Genomic DNA, 19,341 nt, shown 5'->3' on the forward strand with positions numbered 1-19,341 from the left:
GTCTACACGTAGGAATGACAAAATCAATTTGGTCCATCTGATCCAATAATAAATATTCTATTCAAATATAATTAAATTTAAAAAATAAAATTTAATTTAATTTATATTTAAATTTAAATAAAATTTAAAAATTATAATACAAATATGTACGTATTTCCTATTCAAATCTGAATCAAATTTATGAATATAGATAATATTTAAATTTATATTCAAATATATATATTTATAATTTTATTTTAATAATTCTATTTTGTTTGATGATATATATTAAAATTATTTTAATTATTTATATATTTTATATTAAATTATAATTTTATTTTTATATTTAATTTTTATAAATTTAAATTTATAAATTATGTTCTACGTTTAATTAGTAATTTTAATTTGATTGATAATATGTATAAAATTAATCTAATTTTTTTAAATATAAATTAAATATAAAAAAATAAATTATTATATATATTTTTAAATTTAATAAATATAAAAATAAATTTTTTATTTAATTAAATATCAAATAAAATATGAGCGTAAGATATTAAGTCAGAATTTGAAGATAAATAGTGTGATATCCAAATCAAAACCTACCCACTGCCATCCCAACCTACACGTCTTTCGAATTTTGGACCATCGATTAGGCGGTGGACGGTGGAGGTGATGTAAGTACAAGAAGAGACAAGAGTCGGCCGAACCGCGCTTCGCGTTGCCTTCCCCCCATCACTCGCCATTTTAGCTTGCCGAGAGAGGGAGCGCGCGAGAGAGAGATAGGTGGGGGAAGATCGAAGCATTTTGGGTTCGTCGAAGCTCTAGATCTGGTTTGCTTTTGATCCGTTGGTTGTTGCCGGCGGTCGTGGTGGATTGGAGGAGATCTTTCCATGGCTCAGCTGCAGGCTATTGGGGCTCCGAAGATTTCGGTTCATGGATCGAGGATTTGTGGTAATTCGGATTCTTTCCTCCTTGTCTTCGATTTCTCTTCGTATCCTTGGTTCTTTGCATCTCTATCGGATTTCAAGGGTAGACAAATGGTATCTTGATCGATATTTCGTGTTCATTTGGGCAAACGATTTGTTCTTTCCGTTTTTTTAATCTTCTTGAACCCTTGTCATTTGTTATTGATTTCTTGTTTCGAAGCCTTTGTTTTAGTTTTTTTTTTTGGTTCTGTAAATAATATTTCTCCATTGGGTCTGAGTCATTTCATGTGTCTCCTAATCGCCCCACGAAAACTTTATTCCGGTTTAGAATTTCAATTAGAAGATTTTTCGGAGTAAATATGTTTGTTTTCCATCAGTAGCTGGTTTTCCAAAAAGTTTTAAAATATTAGAATAAATGAAAACAAAATATGTGGAATAGTGATGCAAATTTAAATTTATGGGGAAAGAATTTGCGGTTAACCTCACAAACTGGATATTGTAATTTAATCATTATGGATCCCCCGAATTGTTTTCTCATTTCTCTCTTCATATTCATTGAAGAGGGGAATGATGAAGTTTGCGCATTTTGTACAACAAATGCTTGCCTGACTTGTTTTGCTTATGATCCCTTGTTAACCAAAGTTTTCTGTTCTTGAAGGGACACCCACCTACCGGGATAACTTGTGCTGCTTTAAGCAGTCCAACTTCCACCAAGAGGTACTGAACCCGTTGAATTTTTCTAATTTGACTTGCTTCTTTTTGACATTTTATATTCTCTGTGTAATGCGCTGACTGTGTTGATATTTTATTAGGTGGGTGCAAGGTCAAGTGGGTTCTGTAGTAATGTGATCATTCACCAGAATTCACAAAAAACATGTGTTTATCGGAACCAAGGTTTGTGAAGAGGAATGCTTGTAATTTGTTTTAATTTTTAGTGAAAAATTATGCAAATTTGGAATTCATTTTTCTGTAGTTGCATGTGCACCTAAGTTTTAGATGCATGCACAAACAAACACTGAATGAATATTGTCAAAACAAAATGAGGTTGGTTATTGATTGCTTCTGGTTGAAACTGAAAGTTTTCAAAATTTTGGAGTTTGAGCTGTGTGTTTGAACTTTTTCAGCAAGTTTTCATGCAAAATACCTTTGAAATGATAAGATGGGTTAAAGATTATTAATCTGACATCTTGTTCATTATTAGGGGAAAATACAGGGAATATGGAAACCATGCTTTTGAAATGCTCTCTCTCGTTCTCTTTCTCTCTCATCTTATGTTTGATAAGTCCAATGACGAGTGGTTACTCAAAAGAAGAGCAAACAGATTGGGAAACTACTTTCTGCATCAGAAAAAAGAAGCTTTTTACATGTCCGCCGTCAACTTAATAGAAATACCAGTTAAATTCATCTAAACTCTTTGCTTCAGATTGTATTTGAGAAATGTTGTTAGGTTCGTTGCTTTGGTGATCTGTTCTGCTGTTGGTGTTATATGTTATAATTTCCTTTCCCACTGTCAATATTCAGCTATTCAGTGTGTACTGGCTGGTGAAAAAGGGGCAGATACCATGCTTTCAGGAAAAACTGACATCCATGGCAGTCATAATGGATGCGGGTTGCGTGGGAAGTTGAATAAAGTGGTTTTAGCTTACAGCGGTGGCTTGGATACATCAGTTATTGTCCCTTGGCTAAGGTTAGCTCATGCCTTGCATAGAATGTGATTTTCCTCTATTTGTCATTTTAATAATCTTAATTCCTTATATGGTGTAAATATTCTTAGGGAGAAGTACTTGCAGTGTATGGTGTACTATTAATTTCGCATTTCATACAAATGTATTTGTCATTGTACCTCTGAGTCAGAGGACAATAAATGATCACCTTATCTCTTTACTTTGATTTGCATTTCCCATCGTCTCATTATCTGTCATCTATGAACTGCAGAGAGAACTACGGATGTGAAGTTGTGTGCTTCACTGCAGATGTTGGTCAAGTAAGTGCTGATTGAATTGTCAGTTTGCTGTCAATAAACTAAAGAGTATTTATTTCTGAACAAATCCTATACTTTAATGCCATTTCATTATTTAGTACTTTTGATTTGACATGTTTTAACCTCAAGCATGCTGATCCTATATTATTCTTGTGAAATAATAGTATGAAACAGGTGATTTTTTGCTCATGAACATTTATTTAACTATTTTGTATAGGGCACAAACACACCTAAATACTCGAATTTCATTTAACATGTTGGACTGAAACTTTTGCTGTTTAGTTTATCATAAATTCCCTACAGATATTCATTTCAGCTCACGTATCAAACATGCCTGTCTTTTTTTAAAGGGTGTCATGGAAATGGATGGTTTGGAAAGGAAAGCCAAAGCCAGTGGTGCAAGTCAACTTGTTGTAAAAGATCTCAAAGAGGAATTCGTTAGAGATTACATATTCCCCTGTTTGAGAGCTGGGGCTGTATATGAAAGGAAGTATTTGCTTGGGACCTCAATGGCTCGCCCTGTTATTGCTAAGGTATTGTTTATATGTATATATGGTATTTATGTTTCATTTTCAGTGGAATTAGTTATTGATTATCGAAAATTGGTATGTGACTATCTGGATATTTTGGGTTAATACTTAAATAACTTATTTTTTAATGCTTGTATATGATAGGGCTGAAACCGGATTGGATACCAACATATCTATATTCATATTTGTTTTGTCTGACGAATAAAATGTGGATACGGATATTTTTTGGATGCAAAAATTCATATTCATATTTGTTTTAAATGGATACAGATACAATTCAGATGAAGTCTAAATATATTTATGGATATAAGTTGGATAATTAAACTTTATGACTATAAAATCAAAGATATTACTAAATAGTGATAAATTAAATTAATATCACGTTCATATGGTTATATACTTTCCATAAAAATTAATAAGTGCTATATAAAATTATATAGGGTTACAGATAAATTTGGATATTCGGAAATGGATCGGATTGTTGTCTATCTATATCCATATTTCTTTGACCGATATGGAGACGAATACCGATATTAGTCAGATCCTTAAATTTCTGTCCATATCCGGATTGATTTGGATACGAAAACGGATCCAAATGGTTATTATCCATACCACTTTTATCCCTAGTACTATATGATCTTCAGGACAAGATACTCATTATATTTTATTAAATTTGATGGATTTAATTCTGCAACAAATATGACTTCAATTCAAGACTCTGTAAGGAATGCATCATTGATAACTGATTACATGCCATTGCCTTGACAGTCTTTATTATTTGCACCTTAGCTATCTTATGAGTGAACTTAGCTAAAAATTCTGACTATGTATTTTTACTTACAAGTTCACTGTAATACATACATACATACATACGTATATATATCCCTTGTCATTAACGAATCTTAATAGAAGCAATAGTTCGACAACTTACATCATTTTGCCTTGGTAGAAGTAAGATGTTATTAGTTTTCTTGTTATGGTAAAAAAAGACAGCTCAAAATACTTTTCTTAGACATATGTCCTGCCAGAGTCAAATTCTGTGTTTTGGGATGTCCATTTTAAAAGTCAGATAAGAGAGCCATGAGATCATATATCATCATGCTTTCTTTAGATCTGACATGGTCTACTAGGTGGTTTTCTGCTGTTAGGCCTATATGATACAAGGTCAGCCAACCTGCTATCTTGACCATGGTCAAATCTGTTCAACCTAGGTTGTAGGTTGATAGAATTTGGAAGTGAAAATTTTGCACTCAAAAAATTTGGAAAACATCAATAACACAATAGATTATCACAATCCTACCTCTGACTCTGCCTTTACCGCCTACAATGCTACAACCCATGCACCCATTGCTAATCACTTTAACCCACTGCCACCACCACTCATACCTCCATGTCCACTACCCCTTGAGGTCATCACCACTACCTCTCCACTATTGCAGCTGCCACCACCACCACAACCATGATATACCACTATGTCCACCCTTTGCAGCTATCACAAACACCACCACATCCCCCCAATGCTGCCACCACCAACATGACCGCACCCCCACTATCATCCACCACTACTTGCCATTGCCACCTACTACCACTACCACCCCCATCACTCACCCTAGTATCATTGCCATCGAACAATGTAGCCACCATTAATAATTTGTTATTGCTTTAACTGATTTTAATAATGAAACAACAGTGCTTCCTAAATAGTTATTATTTTCCAAGCTGTCGACCGGCTGAGTTGGTAAAGTCTCTTGTGTGGATTTGAGAGATTTGGGGTCCATCCCATTGATATTTGGCCTGGCTTCCACCTATCCTGGTTCTCAAATACATATATTTTGTTTTAGAAAATTTAAGACAAGATAGAAATAATTAGAAACAAAAAATAAGAAATTAAAACAAAAAAGTGGCAGTGGTGCCAGATGAAGCCTAAGCAACCTTCAGATGGCAGAAAAGGGTGGATGAGAGTAGACAAGCTTCAAACAATCCAAGGCACAGGTATAGAAAGGGAATGTAGGTTATTACTGCTGCTTATTAATTTCTTAGCTATGTGGTACACACTGAAGCAGGTTTATATTAAGGGATACCAGTCAACATGGATTATACGAAGATAAAAGGCATGGGTGCTCTCTTGTACTCTTCTTAAAAGTTGCTGGCATGGTATTCGTTGTAAGATAGGGTTTATTCCTCAAGTAGGAGATACAATATTATGGAAGGATACATCAATAAATGTGCAGGTGCAACATTACAGGAAGCATGCCTCTAAAAGAGTAAAGACTGCTTAAAAGTCAAAGATAACTAAATGAGTTGTAGAAAGGTACTTACTGGTCAGAAGGCTAGGTTAGTAATGCATATGAAAAATCAAAAGGAAAACACAGGCGGGTTAGATTAAGTATGAAACTGTGAAGACATTGGTAGATGAGCCATCTTACAGCTACTAATGAAAAAGCCAATAGAATCTCAAACAGACATGCAGAGAAAAAGAGAGCACAAAATCATCCAAAACCTATATCTTGTCAAACTTTTTAGCAGCTTGTAATTGGAGAAAAGATATGGAAACCATCATCAAAGCACTGCAAAAATTTCACAATTCAAGACTACAAAGTACAAACAATATTGAGGCTGTCCTCTAAAGCTTTTGAGGGGCGCAGGAATACAAGAAATGCAGATTGCCATGAGGAGCAACTACTGGATGACTTTTGACAGTTCAGTAAATTCAGTAGTGGGGACAATAGCATTCATACAGTAGCCTTTCTGCCTCTCTCCCTCATAGTTTCGTGTAACATATGAATGTCATAGATGATATAATAATATGGCTGTAGGCATACTACCATAATATGGGAGCAAGTAATAAAGCAAAGCTGACATTTGATTAAGAGATTCATTGCAAAAGATATTAAAGAGTAGGGATGTCAGAAACATGTATTAAATGATGAATATGTTGCATACCTAAGCTGATAGCATAGAGCCTGGTGACTGCTATAATGTGGCCAAAACTTGAGCAGTACACTTGCCTAAAGGTAAACAAGAAGAAGTTAATCATTGTTCTGTTTATTCCATTTTCGAACTAAAAGGTGAAACCATTATACAGCAGCTTCTCCAATGATAAAATGAGAGTGTGATGGACAAGATGGTATGTTGAACACCGGATAGAAAGGGAATTAGGTGATTTCATGTTTACGGGTCTTATTGCATAGTCTTCTATTCACATGCAAAAGACATGTACATGTTTCAACTCACCTTTAGACATTCTTGGAGTCCTGAAAGGTAGTCCTATAGATTTCTGTATTCCAACACAAATCGATTAAAGTTGTTTTGTTCATGTTGATGTTCTAGTATTATGTAGTGTGTCTGTGGGTGTGTGTATCTGGTCTTGGTTATTTGTAAAAACTACAGGCAAATTAAAAATGTTGTCCTTTTTTTTACTGGCTCTGGCTGATAATTCACTTTGCAAGACTTTATGTTTCCATTTGTTGACAGTACCCACTTATACAGGTTCATCATGGGATGGACTTCTAGCCTAAAAAAAGGTTCAAGATTTTGATTGTTTGACATTGTGGCCTTCTTTCTTTCTACTTTTTATAGAGTTGAATGCTTGTTGATGGTGAAGAGAGGGTTTCCCATTTTTTAAGGTGGGTTTGTCTAGGCACTGAAGAATTTATAGGAGGGAATTAAAGAACTTGAGTATTTGGGTATCTACTGAAATTTTGGTGAACTTGGTTTCAATAGCATTAGCAAAAGGAACATGAGTGTATCTTGAGCATGAAGATTAGTAAAATTTTGGTTGTTAGGCATGCTGCATTTCATGATGAGGATCATGGTGACTTGAATGCATTAGGCTGACGTGGTTCTAGTGATGTTGAAAATCTGTGCCAATTCATGGCTTAAACTGGTTATCTGCAGAAATAAGATTCTAGTTGATAGGAATAAGGGGCACTATTTGTTTAGGTCTCTGAAATGAAGTACATAAATAAATATGTAGTGCAACATCTATGCATCCTTACTGACATTGCCTAAAGGCTTTAATATGTATCGATTATGGATATCCCATTGCCCCATATTCAGGAACATGCTTGCTGAAAGATTCTATATTTTTTGCTCATCACATCAACTTCTGCATGATTCTTTAATAATCTTAAAGCTAAACAAAGAGAATATAATATTAAAAATAAGAGAAGTTTGTCTTATGGATCTGACTTTGGATGGCAGGCAATGGTAGATGTTGCAAAAGAAGTTGGTGCAGATGCAGTCTCACATGGATGCACAGGAAAAGGAAATGATCAGGTATGCTTTTTTTGCTTCTAGGAATCTTTCTACATCTTTTTTTTTTTAATCATCATTCGTGTCATCATCTTTGGTTGCAGGTTCGATTTGAACTTACCTTCTTTGCTCTGAATCCTGAACTCAAAGTTGTGGCACCATGGAGGGAATGGGAGATCACAGGTCGAGAAGATGCTATCGAGTATGCCAAGAAGCACAATGTTTCTGTTCCTGTTTCAAGGAAATCAATTTACAGCAGAGACCGTAATCTATGGCACCTTAGCCATGAGGTACCTTAACTTTTTCACTGAGTCATTGGAGAACCAGTCTATGATTATCTTGATGCTACTGTTCTGTCTTATAGTTATTTCAAGTGACTGATTTGACATCTTTATTCTTATTTTCACATGTTTATTTGTTCTACTAGCACTCTTAAATTATTCTATTGTTGAGCAGATGTTATTCTGGTTAAATTTTTCAATGATTTCTGCACCTCTGCTTAAGATGCCTGAGTTCTGTTTTGCATGTAGGAAAATGCTTTAGAAAAGTGGCAGAACCCCAGAAAAGACAACCCAGTCACTGAGAATGGGGTATTGCAACTGAAGCATACTGTCATTCACCCCAGCTGAGACCACAGATTGTTTTTTTGGGGCTCATTTGTGGGTAGCTAAGCATTTCTGTAGCTTATACACCTATTCAGAGAAAATTTTCTGTCGGTCTTCTATTTTCATTTTTATGTTTCAGTTTTTATAAGCTATAAAATACTTGGAAAATGGAAGCAACGAATAACTCAAAAGATTAGAAATATTTGTCTACACACACACACAGATAGATAGATATGTGTGTGTCTGTGTGTACACATACATACATACATACATACATAGATATAGATATAGGTACACACATATATACCTTGGCCTCCAAAATGCTGTCTATCATGGGAACAACACAGACCATACACCGGATGCTGTTTTGCAGATGTGCTATGGTCTATCTTGTGAAAGCAATCTCCTCCCAAACCACTGTCTCCTACCTGCAAATGTCAATAACTTGGTGTCAGCTGGGCAATTTGTTACACTTTTATTCTTAGTTTCATTGAATAAATTGTTCTTATATGAACTTGGAAGTTCTCCAGACAAAATGGTGAATAGGAGGCATAAAAATGTTTTTTTTTTTTTTTTTTCTAGTACTACCTCCTTGTATGTTGGTAGTGTATATGATTTTTTTTGTTTACTCTACCCTAGTCTTTAGCTTATTGCAAAATGCAGCTGTTGATGAAATCATGAAAGTATGACAATCTGTTGTTTAATTTTGTAGGGAGACATTCTGGAGGACCCTGCAAATGAGCCAAAGAAGGATATGTACATGATGTCAGTTGACCCAGAAGATGCACCTAATCAACCTGAGTAAGTGGCCTCATGTTTCTTAGATTAATCTATCAGTTGACTGCTAATCTCATACCTCAGTAGCATTTAGTTTCAGGAATTTGGTAATCTCCAGGTTGACTTTTTAGTCGAAAAACATTGCATGTGAAATTGGTGGTATATGCAAAGATCCAATTTTTCTGAACACATTTTTATTATGATTCAATTGTGGCCCTTTGCATGGTCTTCCTGAGTTTCTAAGCAGACCTACTATCCACTTAGATGAAGCACCTGGTCATCATGGGAGGTTCATTGTAGTTTGAGTCCTCTATGATTAATCAACTCCATCTTAAAATTAAAGAAAGGAGTATTTCATATATTCATTCATGTTGTTGTTGTTTAAGGGTGGGAAGGACAAATGGAACGATTACCCTTATATCCAGTTTACTACTTTGCTACTCCCAAGTTGTACTGCTTCGATTATTGACAAAATGGTAAAAGCTATCACTCTTGCGCCCCCCCGCCCCCCCCAAATCTCTGTATAACTTTGTATTTAAGCTTTTATTCTAAGAATACGCTAACCGTGGCATGTAGTGTTGTAACCCAATTGGCCTTTTTAGTGTCTACCTGTTGCTGCTTGGTTAAATACAGTTTCTTTCATATAAAATCTCTTTCCAAAGGCGTCCTGTAGGTTTCATTAAATTCAAGTTGTCTTGATATAGGGGTTGAGGGAAATGTTGTTGTTAGACTGGGAGTGAGTTGTAAAGTTTTCTAAAATTTGGTAATACATACTCTCCCGTGTGGGAGAAGGCTGCTTTATTAGTCTTTCACATTTTGATTACTTGGGCAACTTGTAAAGGTGATACAACTCAGCTAATAAAACTTGCTGTTATGGTAAATGTTATACATGTCAGGCATATCAAAGATTGATATAGATGCGTATACTCTAGGTGGTGCTTTAGTTTGTGAGGTTACCATCTATGCTGCCACATAAAATCCACTTAAATCGCCTAGAGATGTACTTCTAGTTGGCTTTTGCTAGGCCTATGGACTCACCACAGTGCCTGGATAGAGACGCATTTCTGCTTCTGCGGGATGTGTTCTGACCACAAAAGTTTGGCTCGTGTCTCAGAGCATGTGGCACACGTGTCAAGGTGCATAAGATGGCCTCCCAGCTAGTGGAAACACAAATCTGCACTAGCTTGTGGAGCCAGCTGGCATCCTTTTGTCACATCACAAGTCTTTGTGATTGTGTTATTGACCTTTGCAGCACCAGATGACAAAATACTTATCTGGATTTAGTTATGATTTCTTACCTTAAAACCTACCATAGTTTCTGATGAATGCTGCTACTTTGCTTTTTTTCCCCCTCTTTTTTCTTCTTCCTTGAACCGAGGATGGTTAATTTCTCATACTTTTGCTACAAAAGAGTTGCATACAGAAGTGTTGGTATGGTGCAGTGTACAAATTAAATGGACATAGTGCTGAGTGGTGCAAGGTGCTTCTGGATTGATAATTACCCTGTTTTCTAAATAGATGCAGAGTCCACCTCCTTGTCATGTACCGGAGACCGACGAAAAGGGAGTAAATCTATGAGTTATATTCATCATTACTTTCGGAAGACTCAGAAGTTTCATGGCTGCTTGGTCAATGAATATGCTAAGTATGTTCTTCTATATTCCACGTAAGATGTGCTTGCAAAAAACGGAGCATTTCTTACAGTCCTGACAATAGAAAGCAGACTGCTGTATGTATTTATTATAACTTAAAATGATCAAAGATGCTATTATCCCTCTTTAGTCAATCAGTATAATAAACTAAATTGTATGCTTGCAGATATGTGGAGATTGGGATCAATTCAGGCATACCTGTTTCCCTCAATGGAAAAGAGCTCTCTCCTGCATCCCTCCTCACAGAGCTTAACGATATTGGTGGCAAGCATGGGATTGGACGTGTGGACATGGTCGAGAACCGGCTGGTTGGCATGAAGTCCCGTGGCGTGTATGAGACGCCTGGCGGCACCATCCTTTGGACAGCAGCCCGTGAACTCGAGTCCTTGACGCTCGACCGGGAGACCATGCAGGTGAAGGACATGCTCGCCCTCAAGTATGCCGAGCTGGTGTACGCTGGCCGCTGGTTCGATTCCCTCCGCCAGTCGATGGATGCCTTCATGGAGAAGATCACAGAGACCATGACCGGGTCAGTGACTCTAAAGCTCTACAAGGGGTCGATCAGCGTTGCATCAAGGAAGAGCCCATATAGCTTGTATAGAGAAGACATCTCATCGTTCGAAAATGGTCTGATCTACAACCAGGCTGATGCTGCTGGCTTCATCCGGCTATATGGGCTTCCTACCAGAGTCCGGGCGATGCTTGAGAGGGGCATCTGAGAGTTTCATCTTCTCCTGGCTGTGAGAATTAGGTAGTGCAAGCATAGCAGATCTTGTAGGCCTTGTCATAAGGTTCTCCTTCGTGTGCCACACATCATATCTAGGTACAGGTATTCTGAAGGTTGTATGATACTGTGCACCCTCTCATGGTATCATTAGATAAGATTGTCAGGTTTTGTGGGTCGGTTGGTATCAATATGCAAGGGATGTGGGAAATGGATGCCGCAACAAGTGATATGGATGTGATGGAAAGGTAGTGATTGCCTTTTTTTTTAATTTTTTGGTAAGAGGGTGGCGAGTGCCTCTATTGTTCATGTGGAGCCCTTTTTTGGTGCAGGTAGGAGCTGTTTTTGTGGAACCCTCTTTTGGGGCAGGTTGAGCTGTTTTCGTGGTCCTATTATTATGAAATGTCAGGATGTTGATTGATCTCCGACACCTCTGCTGCTGTTGGCATTTTTTTTTTTTAATTTTGGGTGTGCTGAGGATTGCAACATTCCTTTCGTAAAAGAAAGATGCTTAAGGCTGCATCTTTTTTGGTTATTTTATTTTTATCTATCTCATCTTTATTCTGGTCTAAATGGTATTTTTGTTTGCCGAGTCATGTCTATCCTCAACTAGGACGAAGGTATCCTGCCGTGAGTGTGTGAGGGCAAGCGGTATGGAATGGACGAAGTGTGAATACAGAGACCACAATTGTGTATATTGATTTTTTTTTTAAAATGATTAAGGAGTCTGTAAAAGCCGCCACCTGGCTTTTCTGGATTATCAGAATATTTACAAGAGAGGAAAGAGTTGCAGCTGGCCACAAAGAGTTAATAGAGGGATGAGAATTAAAAGAGGTCAGGATTACCAAAAAAAAAAAAAAAAAAACAGAGATAAGGTCAGCAGATCCAGATCAAGAATAGAGATGAGAAGTCCAAATTGCAACCAGCTAAGAGCAAACATGCGACCATGGGAAAAGGGATAACAGAGATGATCTTGACGGTGATGTTATCAGCGGGATAAAACCATCAGATAAAAAAAGGCAGGAGTTCCTTTCAGCTGATACCAAACAAACAACCAGCCGCGATAAAGCGAATTGAATCATACCTGCAAAGTGGGATTCAACATAGTTAGGTGCCGCTTAATTATCATGTGGGAGATTCTTGCGTGCTCTTTGAGCAACGAAGCTGATAGATTGGACCAAAACGAAAAAAAGCTGTAAACCTTCTGCAGCAACCTAGCTGATAGATTTTTTTTTGTTCAGAAAAATACATGAGTTCCTATCTCTCCAGCACAACCAAGAGATGGGACCGATCAGCATCAAAATTGCGGCCTAGGTGGCTATTTGTAAAATTCTTCCTTCTCCAATCCAAACATAAACCTTCAAAGGTACTGTGCGAATGCAAAACACCAATTAATCGACAATTAGATCGCCATATGGTGGCAAAAGAACCATACTCCGAATACAAGTGATCCACCGATTGACATGGCACGCATTCTTCCAGGTTTTTGCGAAGCTTCCTTCCAATATTGTTTCTAGTACCGAGCCTCTTCTTGCAGCCGAGCCATAAAAAGAATTTAATCTTAAATAAGTGGTACTAAAAGATTTCAAAGCGATGTGGCAAAGCTGCACTTCACCCCTCTTGAATTGATGAATTGATATTGAAACTTGATTCTTCTGGTTTGGAAAATCGAACATTTATTCTTGACAGTAGAATTCTGGTTTTATGTCAGTACAAACTGGCTATGCGTGGCACCAAACTTACACGCCAGATTGTGATGAACTGAGCTAACTCTCAAAAAATCATATCGATCCACGTCTACCTGTGTTAAAATCCCTACGAGTCCTTCGGAGATATGCTTGTGAAATAGAATCTCATCCGAGGATGCCACCAACCATTAACTTGAATCAACTTTTGGTCCGTCAAATACTTTTCTGCTAAAGCAGCCACATCATGTGCTAGATTACCTCAACCCACCTAAACTGCACAGAAACATGGAGTCCACTCATCAGGGCGATAAATTCTATTGAACACGTAGCAGCACTCCAGTCATGTATGAGAGGGGGAAAAGATGAAGTCCGGACTCGGCAGACTATGGCAGCTGTTCCTCATGACGGTCAATAACAGCGTCTCTAGGGATCGAAGACCTCGATCAAGAAAAGTCAAGATTGAGGTGGGTCGACCGTTGTGTGTTACCGTTAGTGCTTTAAGATTTATGCTTAAAATCTTCCTCATGTAAGCACCGGCCGGGGCCCTGCAAGGGGACACGGGTGCGGCCGGATATGGGACGGAAGAGGGCGGTGCAAGGGGGCACCATTTGGATTTTACCGGAATCTTCACAAAAGGAGATGGAGGAGCTTGTGAGGTGGTTTCTGAAGGTGGTTAAGCTCTCGAAGGAAGAAGTTAGGATAGATACGGAGGAGTGGGCGGCCTTGGTGGTGGTGGCAAGGAGCCTTAGCCGAAAAGTGGTGGTGAAGGCGGTGGTCAAAGAGTTTCAGCAGCGAATAGGCCTCAAAGGATAGGTAGAAGGATAGGTGGTGGGCTATAGTTTGGAGCAGGGCCACTTTTTGTTCCGATTTGTGAAGGTTGGGGAGAGAGAGTTGATCCTTGGCCAGCATGGATGGTCACTGGCCAGGTGCTGGCGATGGAGTTTTGGTGGTTGAGATTTTTCCCATCGAAGGAAGTTATTCGCTTGGCCTTGGTCGGGTCTGATTGCTACATCTCCTAGTGGAGCTCTAGGGGGAGGTGGCAATCCAAAAGCATCCTCAGTCTGGTCGGTGAATTAACGTCAGTGGATGATTGCATGGTAGAGCGGAGATAGCTTGGGGCTTGTGTCAGGCTTGATCTTTTCCGACCGTTGAGATCGGGGGTGTTGATCAATAGACTGGAAGGCCCCCTATGGTAGAGGTTCATATATGAGAACCTCCACAGGGTCTGCCTCCAATGCAGCTGCTTCCATTCTATGGCGGTGTGCCCGACAGATGTGGGAGAGGGGAGTTCAACGGCCGACCTTCACTCGAAGAACATGGTTCGAGCCGGAGGAGAGGAGGTAGGGGCGAATGGTGGGCCGCGCTTGGGGCCATGGCTGGTTGCGGTCCGGCCTTGGCTGCCCAAGCTAGAGGTAACGAGAGGATTGGGGAAGAAAAGGGTCGAGTCAACTTGGACCTTTGGGTTGGATCCCAAATGGAGCCGACTTAGAAAGAAGCCAACCCAGGATGGCTTGGATCGAGTCACCAGTCAGTCGGATCCAATGGCCAGATCAAACTGGCCAAGATCGCACGACAGCAATCATCCCTCCATTCCATGCCCGGATCAATGGCCGGACTGGAGGTGGGGGGTAGCATAGAGAATTGTGCGGAGGACGGCATGAAGATTGGCGTGGGCTCGAGCACGAACATGGTCTGGCGTTCGGCTTGTTGGTGCCAGGCCATGATACAGGGTAAGGCTCACGCATGGGTGCTAGATCCTCTGGACTGCAGGCTGGTGTAGTGGACGTGGTGGGGGTGGGCTCAGCAAGCCCAAGCGCACCCGACCCAGTGAATTTGATGCGGGCCGAGTGCCTGTGAAGTCCAATGGGTAGGAATAAGGCCAAGGGCAAGGCCCTAGCCTTTCTGGAGGCCCAGATGAACTCATCTGCTACCTCAGGAGGCCTTGGGGTCTTTATTTTCTCAATCGGGACCCTAAGGGAAGAGAAAATGACCATACTTCAGATAGATGCAGTGGTGGCTGACCTTGATGCCCCAATGGAGGTAGGGCATTTTGAGTAGCGGATGGTGCCCATGATGGAGGGCGACCTGGTGCATATGGATCCCTTATTGAAAGGACTAGTCATGGATCATGGTGAGGTAGTGGTCTGGCTAAGGCAGGCCATCCAGTGGAGGAGGGGAGTCCGTTAACAATGGACTCGATGGCAGTAAGGATGGAGGCTGACTTTCAGGCTGAGGGGGGGTACTAGAGCGGATCCTCTTCCCTACTAATTGCCTCAATGGGGCTATTGATTTGAAATACCCGGAGGGCAGAAAAACCTTAATTTTAGACGTTGTTTGGCAGACTCATTCAGCAGCACTGTTTGGATATCTATATCTTGCATGAGACCCATCTATTGGAGATGAGCCTTGCCCAGCCCAAAAGATGGATTCCATTGGTATGGAGCACCTATGCAGTGGATTCCAGAAGTCTGTCCGGAGGGATCATGGTGCTGTGGTGCCGTAGCTTGATCAAGATGGATGCATTCTATAGATGCAAGCAGCAAGTTGCATTAGTCATCTCAGAGCAGATCGGAGGCCCTTGGCTTCTATCGGGAGTATACATGGGTAGCAAGTATAAGAAGCAGAGGATTCTCTGGTTCGAGATCTCTAGGATGGTAGAGCAAAGCCTGCCTTCTCTTATCACCGAGGACTTCAACTATATTATAAGGTCCCACGAGAAGATGGATGGTAGGCAGTATATTGATAGTATTGGCTCCAAAAAGTTTAAAGAGTTCATCGATGACTTGAGCCTTATTGACCTTGGCTATATTGGACCCAAATTCATTTAGTGCAACAATCAACTAGGGGCAGTCAGGATTTGGGAGAGGATTGATTGGATGCTTGCCACCATCGATCGGTTCCAATATTTTTTTGGGCATCAGGTGCAGCACCTTTCGAGGATCGTTTTGGACCACTGTCTATTTCTCATCACCATCGATGGCCCACACTTGCCTAGGGCTCCATTCAGATTTCAGAAGTTTTGAATATTCTATCCGAAATCATGAGATCTGATTAGGGAGGTTTGGAGGATGCCAGTCTGTGATGATGTGAGATATCGCATGACTAGGAGGCTTCAGTTGGCGAAGAGCAGGCTCATTCAATGGAACCATCTTGAGTTTGGTGATATCTTTAGATAGATCGAGGGGATAAAGACAAATATTATGGACCTTTAGAGGAGAGAGGATCAGAAGAGGAGCCTCCAAGAGTCTGACTTGAGGGAGTTTCAACATAAGCTCTCCATGTACCATTTTTTATTGAGACAATAGGAGACACCGTGGAGGCAAAAGTTCAAGATGCAATGGATCAAAGAGGGTGATCGAAATATCAGATTTTTTCATCAATCGATAATGATCCAGAGATCAACCAATCACACAAGACAGTTGAGGGAGGGCGACGGTAGAGTGGTGGAGGATGGGGATGAGATCAGAAATCAGATTCTAGAGTTTTTCAGCTCATGTTAGATCACTCCTTTGGATGGGGATGGCCTCCACCAAGGGTCCTAGCTTGTGTGCAGCATCTTCGATGAGGAGAATTAGGCCCTGACTCATCTAGTATTTGCCGAGGAGGTGTAGGAGGCCCTCTAGTCTCTTGAGGAAGATAAAGCCCCGGGACTAGATAGTTTTCCCCCTCTCCTTTTCTATCAGTATTGGCTTATCGTCGGTGGAGAGGTGGTTGAGGCGATGCAGGTGATTTTTGAGTTCAAAGATATTCTAAAAGAGTGGAAGAAGATATTGATCACCCTTATCCTAAAGAGACCTAATGCTGAAGCAAAAATTTAGTGCAGGGGCAAAATGGTAATTTTAAATTTTTTTCAAAATTACTATTTTACAGTAAAATTATTAATTAATCTCATTAATTAATACTAATTAACCCTACACTAGGATCTAAATATGATACAATAGCATATATTTAAATTTGAAATTCAAATTTGAAACAGTAAACTTTTTACTGTATTGTGTTCAGAACACATCACCTTTTGCGGGTAGTCGATCATCGCAATCTGATCACCGTCGGAGGACTCTGATCGTCATGTCACAGCCACACTAGTGTCTGACCTCTGTGGATCATCCACACGAAGCTCCCATCTGATCGGCTCCTCACGAATGCTAGTTCGTGATTTCATCCTTTTGATGGCTAATGTTGATCGAACTCCTTCGATCGATGTGTGCCGACTCCTCGGATGCTCCGGATTATCTGCACGATTGGTTGAGAGGCTGATAGATCTCTTCCTAAAATTTGGTGGACTCACGACACTCGTGGCACACCAATCTCACTTCCCGAACCCTAGGTAGAAACCCTAGGGTACACACCAAAAACCCTACGCCCAATTTTCTTTCTTTTCTTTCTTTTTCTCTTGGAAGGTTTTGGACCTTCACCTCACGCATAAGGTTTCCTCACGCCCCACTTTCTTTCTCAGAATTTTTCTACGCACGCCCCAGCTCCCTATCTCTTTTTAAAACAGTTCAAAACGTGTCTTATCCGCGTGAGAGGATAAAGATAAGTGGTTACCCATTTGAATTCAAATCAAATTTGAATTCAAACTAAAACCAACTCATCCCTATCCACTTGGGCGTGAGAAGAGAAGGTGCGAATTGCTTTGTGCGTGGAAAGGTTTCACGAGAAACTCTTTCTCGTGTGAGATGTGGGGCGCTAAAGTGGATAATGTCATGTATGCGCAAGAGATAAGTTATCCATTCAAATTCAAACACGCTTTGAATTTGAATGGCTAACTAATCATCTTTATCCAAATATTGGCCCACAAGAGTGGGCGTGAGAAGGGCTTTGCATGAGAAAAAATTCACGAGAAGTTTCTTCTCGTGAATTCAAATGGGCGCAGAGATTTAAGGTGGTGCAGGGATTCAAATTCAAATGGTGGTTTGATCTTAATTGAACCAACCTAATCAAAATAAGTTAAGCACAATTAGACTAAATTAAACCCAACTTAATTAGGCTTAATTAGGCTCAATAAAATCCTAATCAAATCAGAAATTGACTAAGCCCGACCCCTGATCAAATCAGGGACCAAACCATCTCGATGATTAGGTTAGGTCAACTCTTAACCTAATTGGGTCAAACCCAACTGAATCTAATTCAATTGGACTTGATCCAAAAATAATTACTCAATCAAATTGAGTTAATTAGCGATCAAATCACTAATAAAACCTCTCATAATTATTGAGTCCAAATTCGATGGGCAATTAGGCATCAGAGACCATCGATATGAAACCCTGATCAAAGAGTTCAAATTTCAAATTCAAAATTTGAAATTCAAAATTTTGACCCCAGTACCCTAAATGTGTGGAACTCATGATCAGAGAATCCTAATTCTCAATCATAGAGTCCCAGACACATAAGACTCATAATCAGCCATCAGATCAGAAAAAAACCTCTAATGTGTGTGACCCCGCAGGTTCGAACCTAAGCTGGTAGCACAGGAACCAATTCCTGTACTAATCGAAGTGACCATCTAGCAATGATATCCGACGATCGGATAGGTCGAATAGTTGCAATCGCAACATTCAGAACCTACGTGAATATGGTTACCGTATAATTCATCCCTTTTGACCCCTGTGTTTAGGACGACTCAGGATTAAACTGTCAACCCTGATGAGATCATCCGAATCGTACTCAACTCAATCAGTCCTGTGACTCCTCACTAGGACTATCCTGGCCAAGATTTTGCTAAATTGAAACACGACTGTACACAGCTCCTAAATTGGAGTGGTCAATCCCATCTTGACACACGCACCGACAAGTCAAGTACTTGACTACACCCAGCAGCCTTCCGTCACTGAATTAGAAATTCAGGTAGTCCAGTGTCTAAGTGCAGTGAGTTGCTTGTAAGTCACCGTGGCGGTCTCAGGTCGGAGGGACATTTATACCCATATCCCATCGGAGCAAATCTTGACAGTAGAAATAGCTCCGGAGTCGGTCACGTTCAGTGCAGATGTACCATTATATCTCACCTGTATGCCATACCAGTGTCTCCACACTCCTTGGTTATGAAGACAACCAACCCATATGGCATACAACGACTTATGCTCGATAAACGTTGTCGTCCTTGGTAACAACGTATCATTTGGTCGCGAACAAGTTTAAGGACTAAGCGATAAATCCTCCTTTGTCGAGTCTAAATAGTCCTAAGGACTTCACCACAACACAGGAGTTCATTAGAAGATAAAA

The 19,341-nt window shown here is 39.8% G+C and overlaps 1 protein-coding gene across 4 annotated transcripts; it reads left to right on the top strand.

Moving 5' to 3' along the window:
• The first annotated feature begins 625 nt into the window (after positions 1–625).
• Positions 626–11,966, top strand: LOC105051399 (argininosuccinate synthase, chloroplastic). Of its 4 annotated transcripts, XR_003801791.2 has the most exons (12): positions 626–933; positions 1,567–1,625; positions 1,721–1,802; positions 2,204–2,302; positions 2,430–2,595; positions 2,844–2,892; positions 3,240–3,422; positions 7,623–7,697; positions 7,778–7,963; positions 8,991–9,079; positions 10,874–11,679; positions 11,764–11,966. XR_003801791.2 is itself a non-coding variant. In XM_029266558.2 (11 exons), the coding sequence occupies exons 1-11, from the start codon at positions 873–875 to the stop codon at positions 11,424–11,426; spliced, it is 1,602 nt and encodes a 533-aa protein (XP_029122391.1). In that variant the 5' UTR covers positions 626–872; the 3' UTR covers positions 11,427–11,966. The 4 variants fall into 4 exon arrangements, 3 of the variants coding, with proteins under 3 accessions (XP_029122391.1, XP_010930142.1, XP_019708499.1); XM_029266558.2 differs by having other exon boundaries at positions 10,874–11,966; XM_010931840.4 differs by lacking the exon at positions 2,204–2,302 and having other exon boundaries at positions 630–933; positions 10,874–11,966.
• Positions 11,967–19,341: the final 7,375 nt, after the last annotated feature.

Source organism: Elaeis guineensis, chromosome 9 (genome assembly GCF_000442705.2).
Source record: "Elaeis guineensis isolate ETL-2024a chromosome 9, EG11, whole genome shotgun sequence".
Classification (NCBI taxonomy): Eukaryota; Viridiplantae; Streptophyta; class Magnoliopsida; order Arecales; family Arecaceae; genus Elaeis; species Elaeis guineensis.

What these genes read in the sequence shown, in the direction of transcription:
- LOC105051399 (XM_029266558.2), top strand. Translation starts at nt 873, where the DNA reads ATGGCTCAGCTGCAGGCTATTGGGGCTCCGAAGATTTCGGTTCATGGA. An exon ending in ATGTGTTTATCGGAACCAAG is followed by an intron (nt 1,803 to 2,203) that starts GTTTGTGAAGAG and finishes TCCAATGACGAG; the next exon opens with TGGTTACTCAAAAGAAGAGC. An exon ending in TATGGCACCTTAGCCATGAG is followed by an intron (nt 7,964 to 8,990) that starts GTACCTTAACTT and finishes TTAATTTTGTAG; the next exon opens with GGAGACATTCTGGAGGACCC.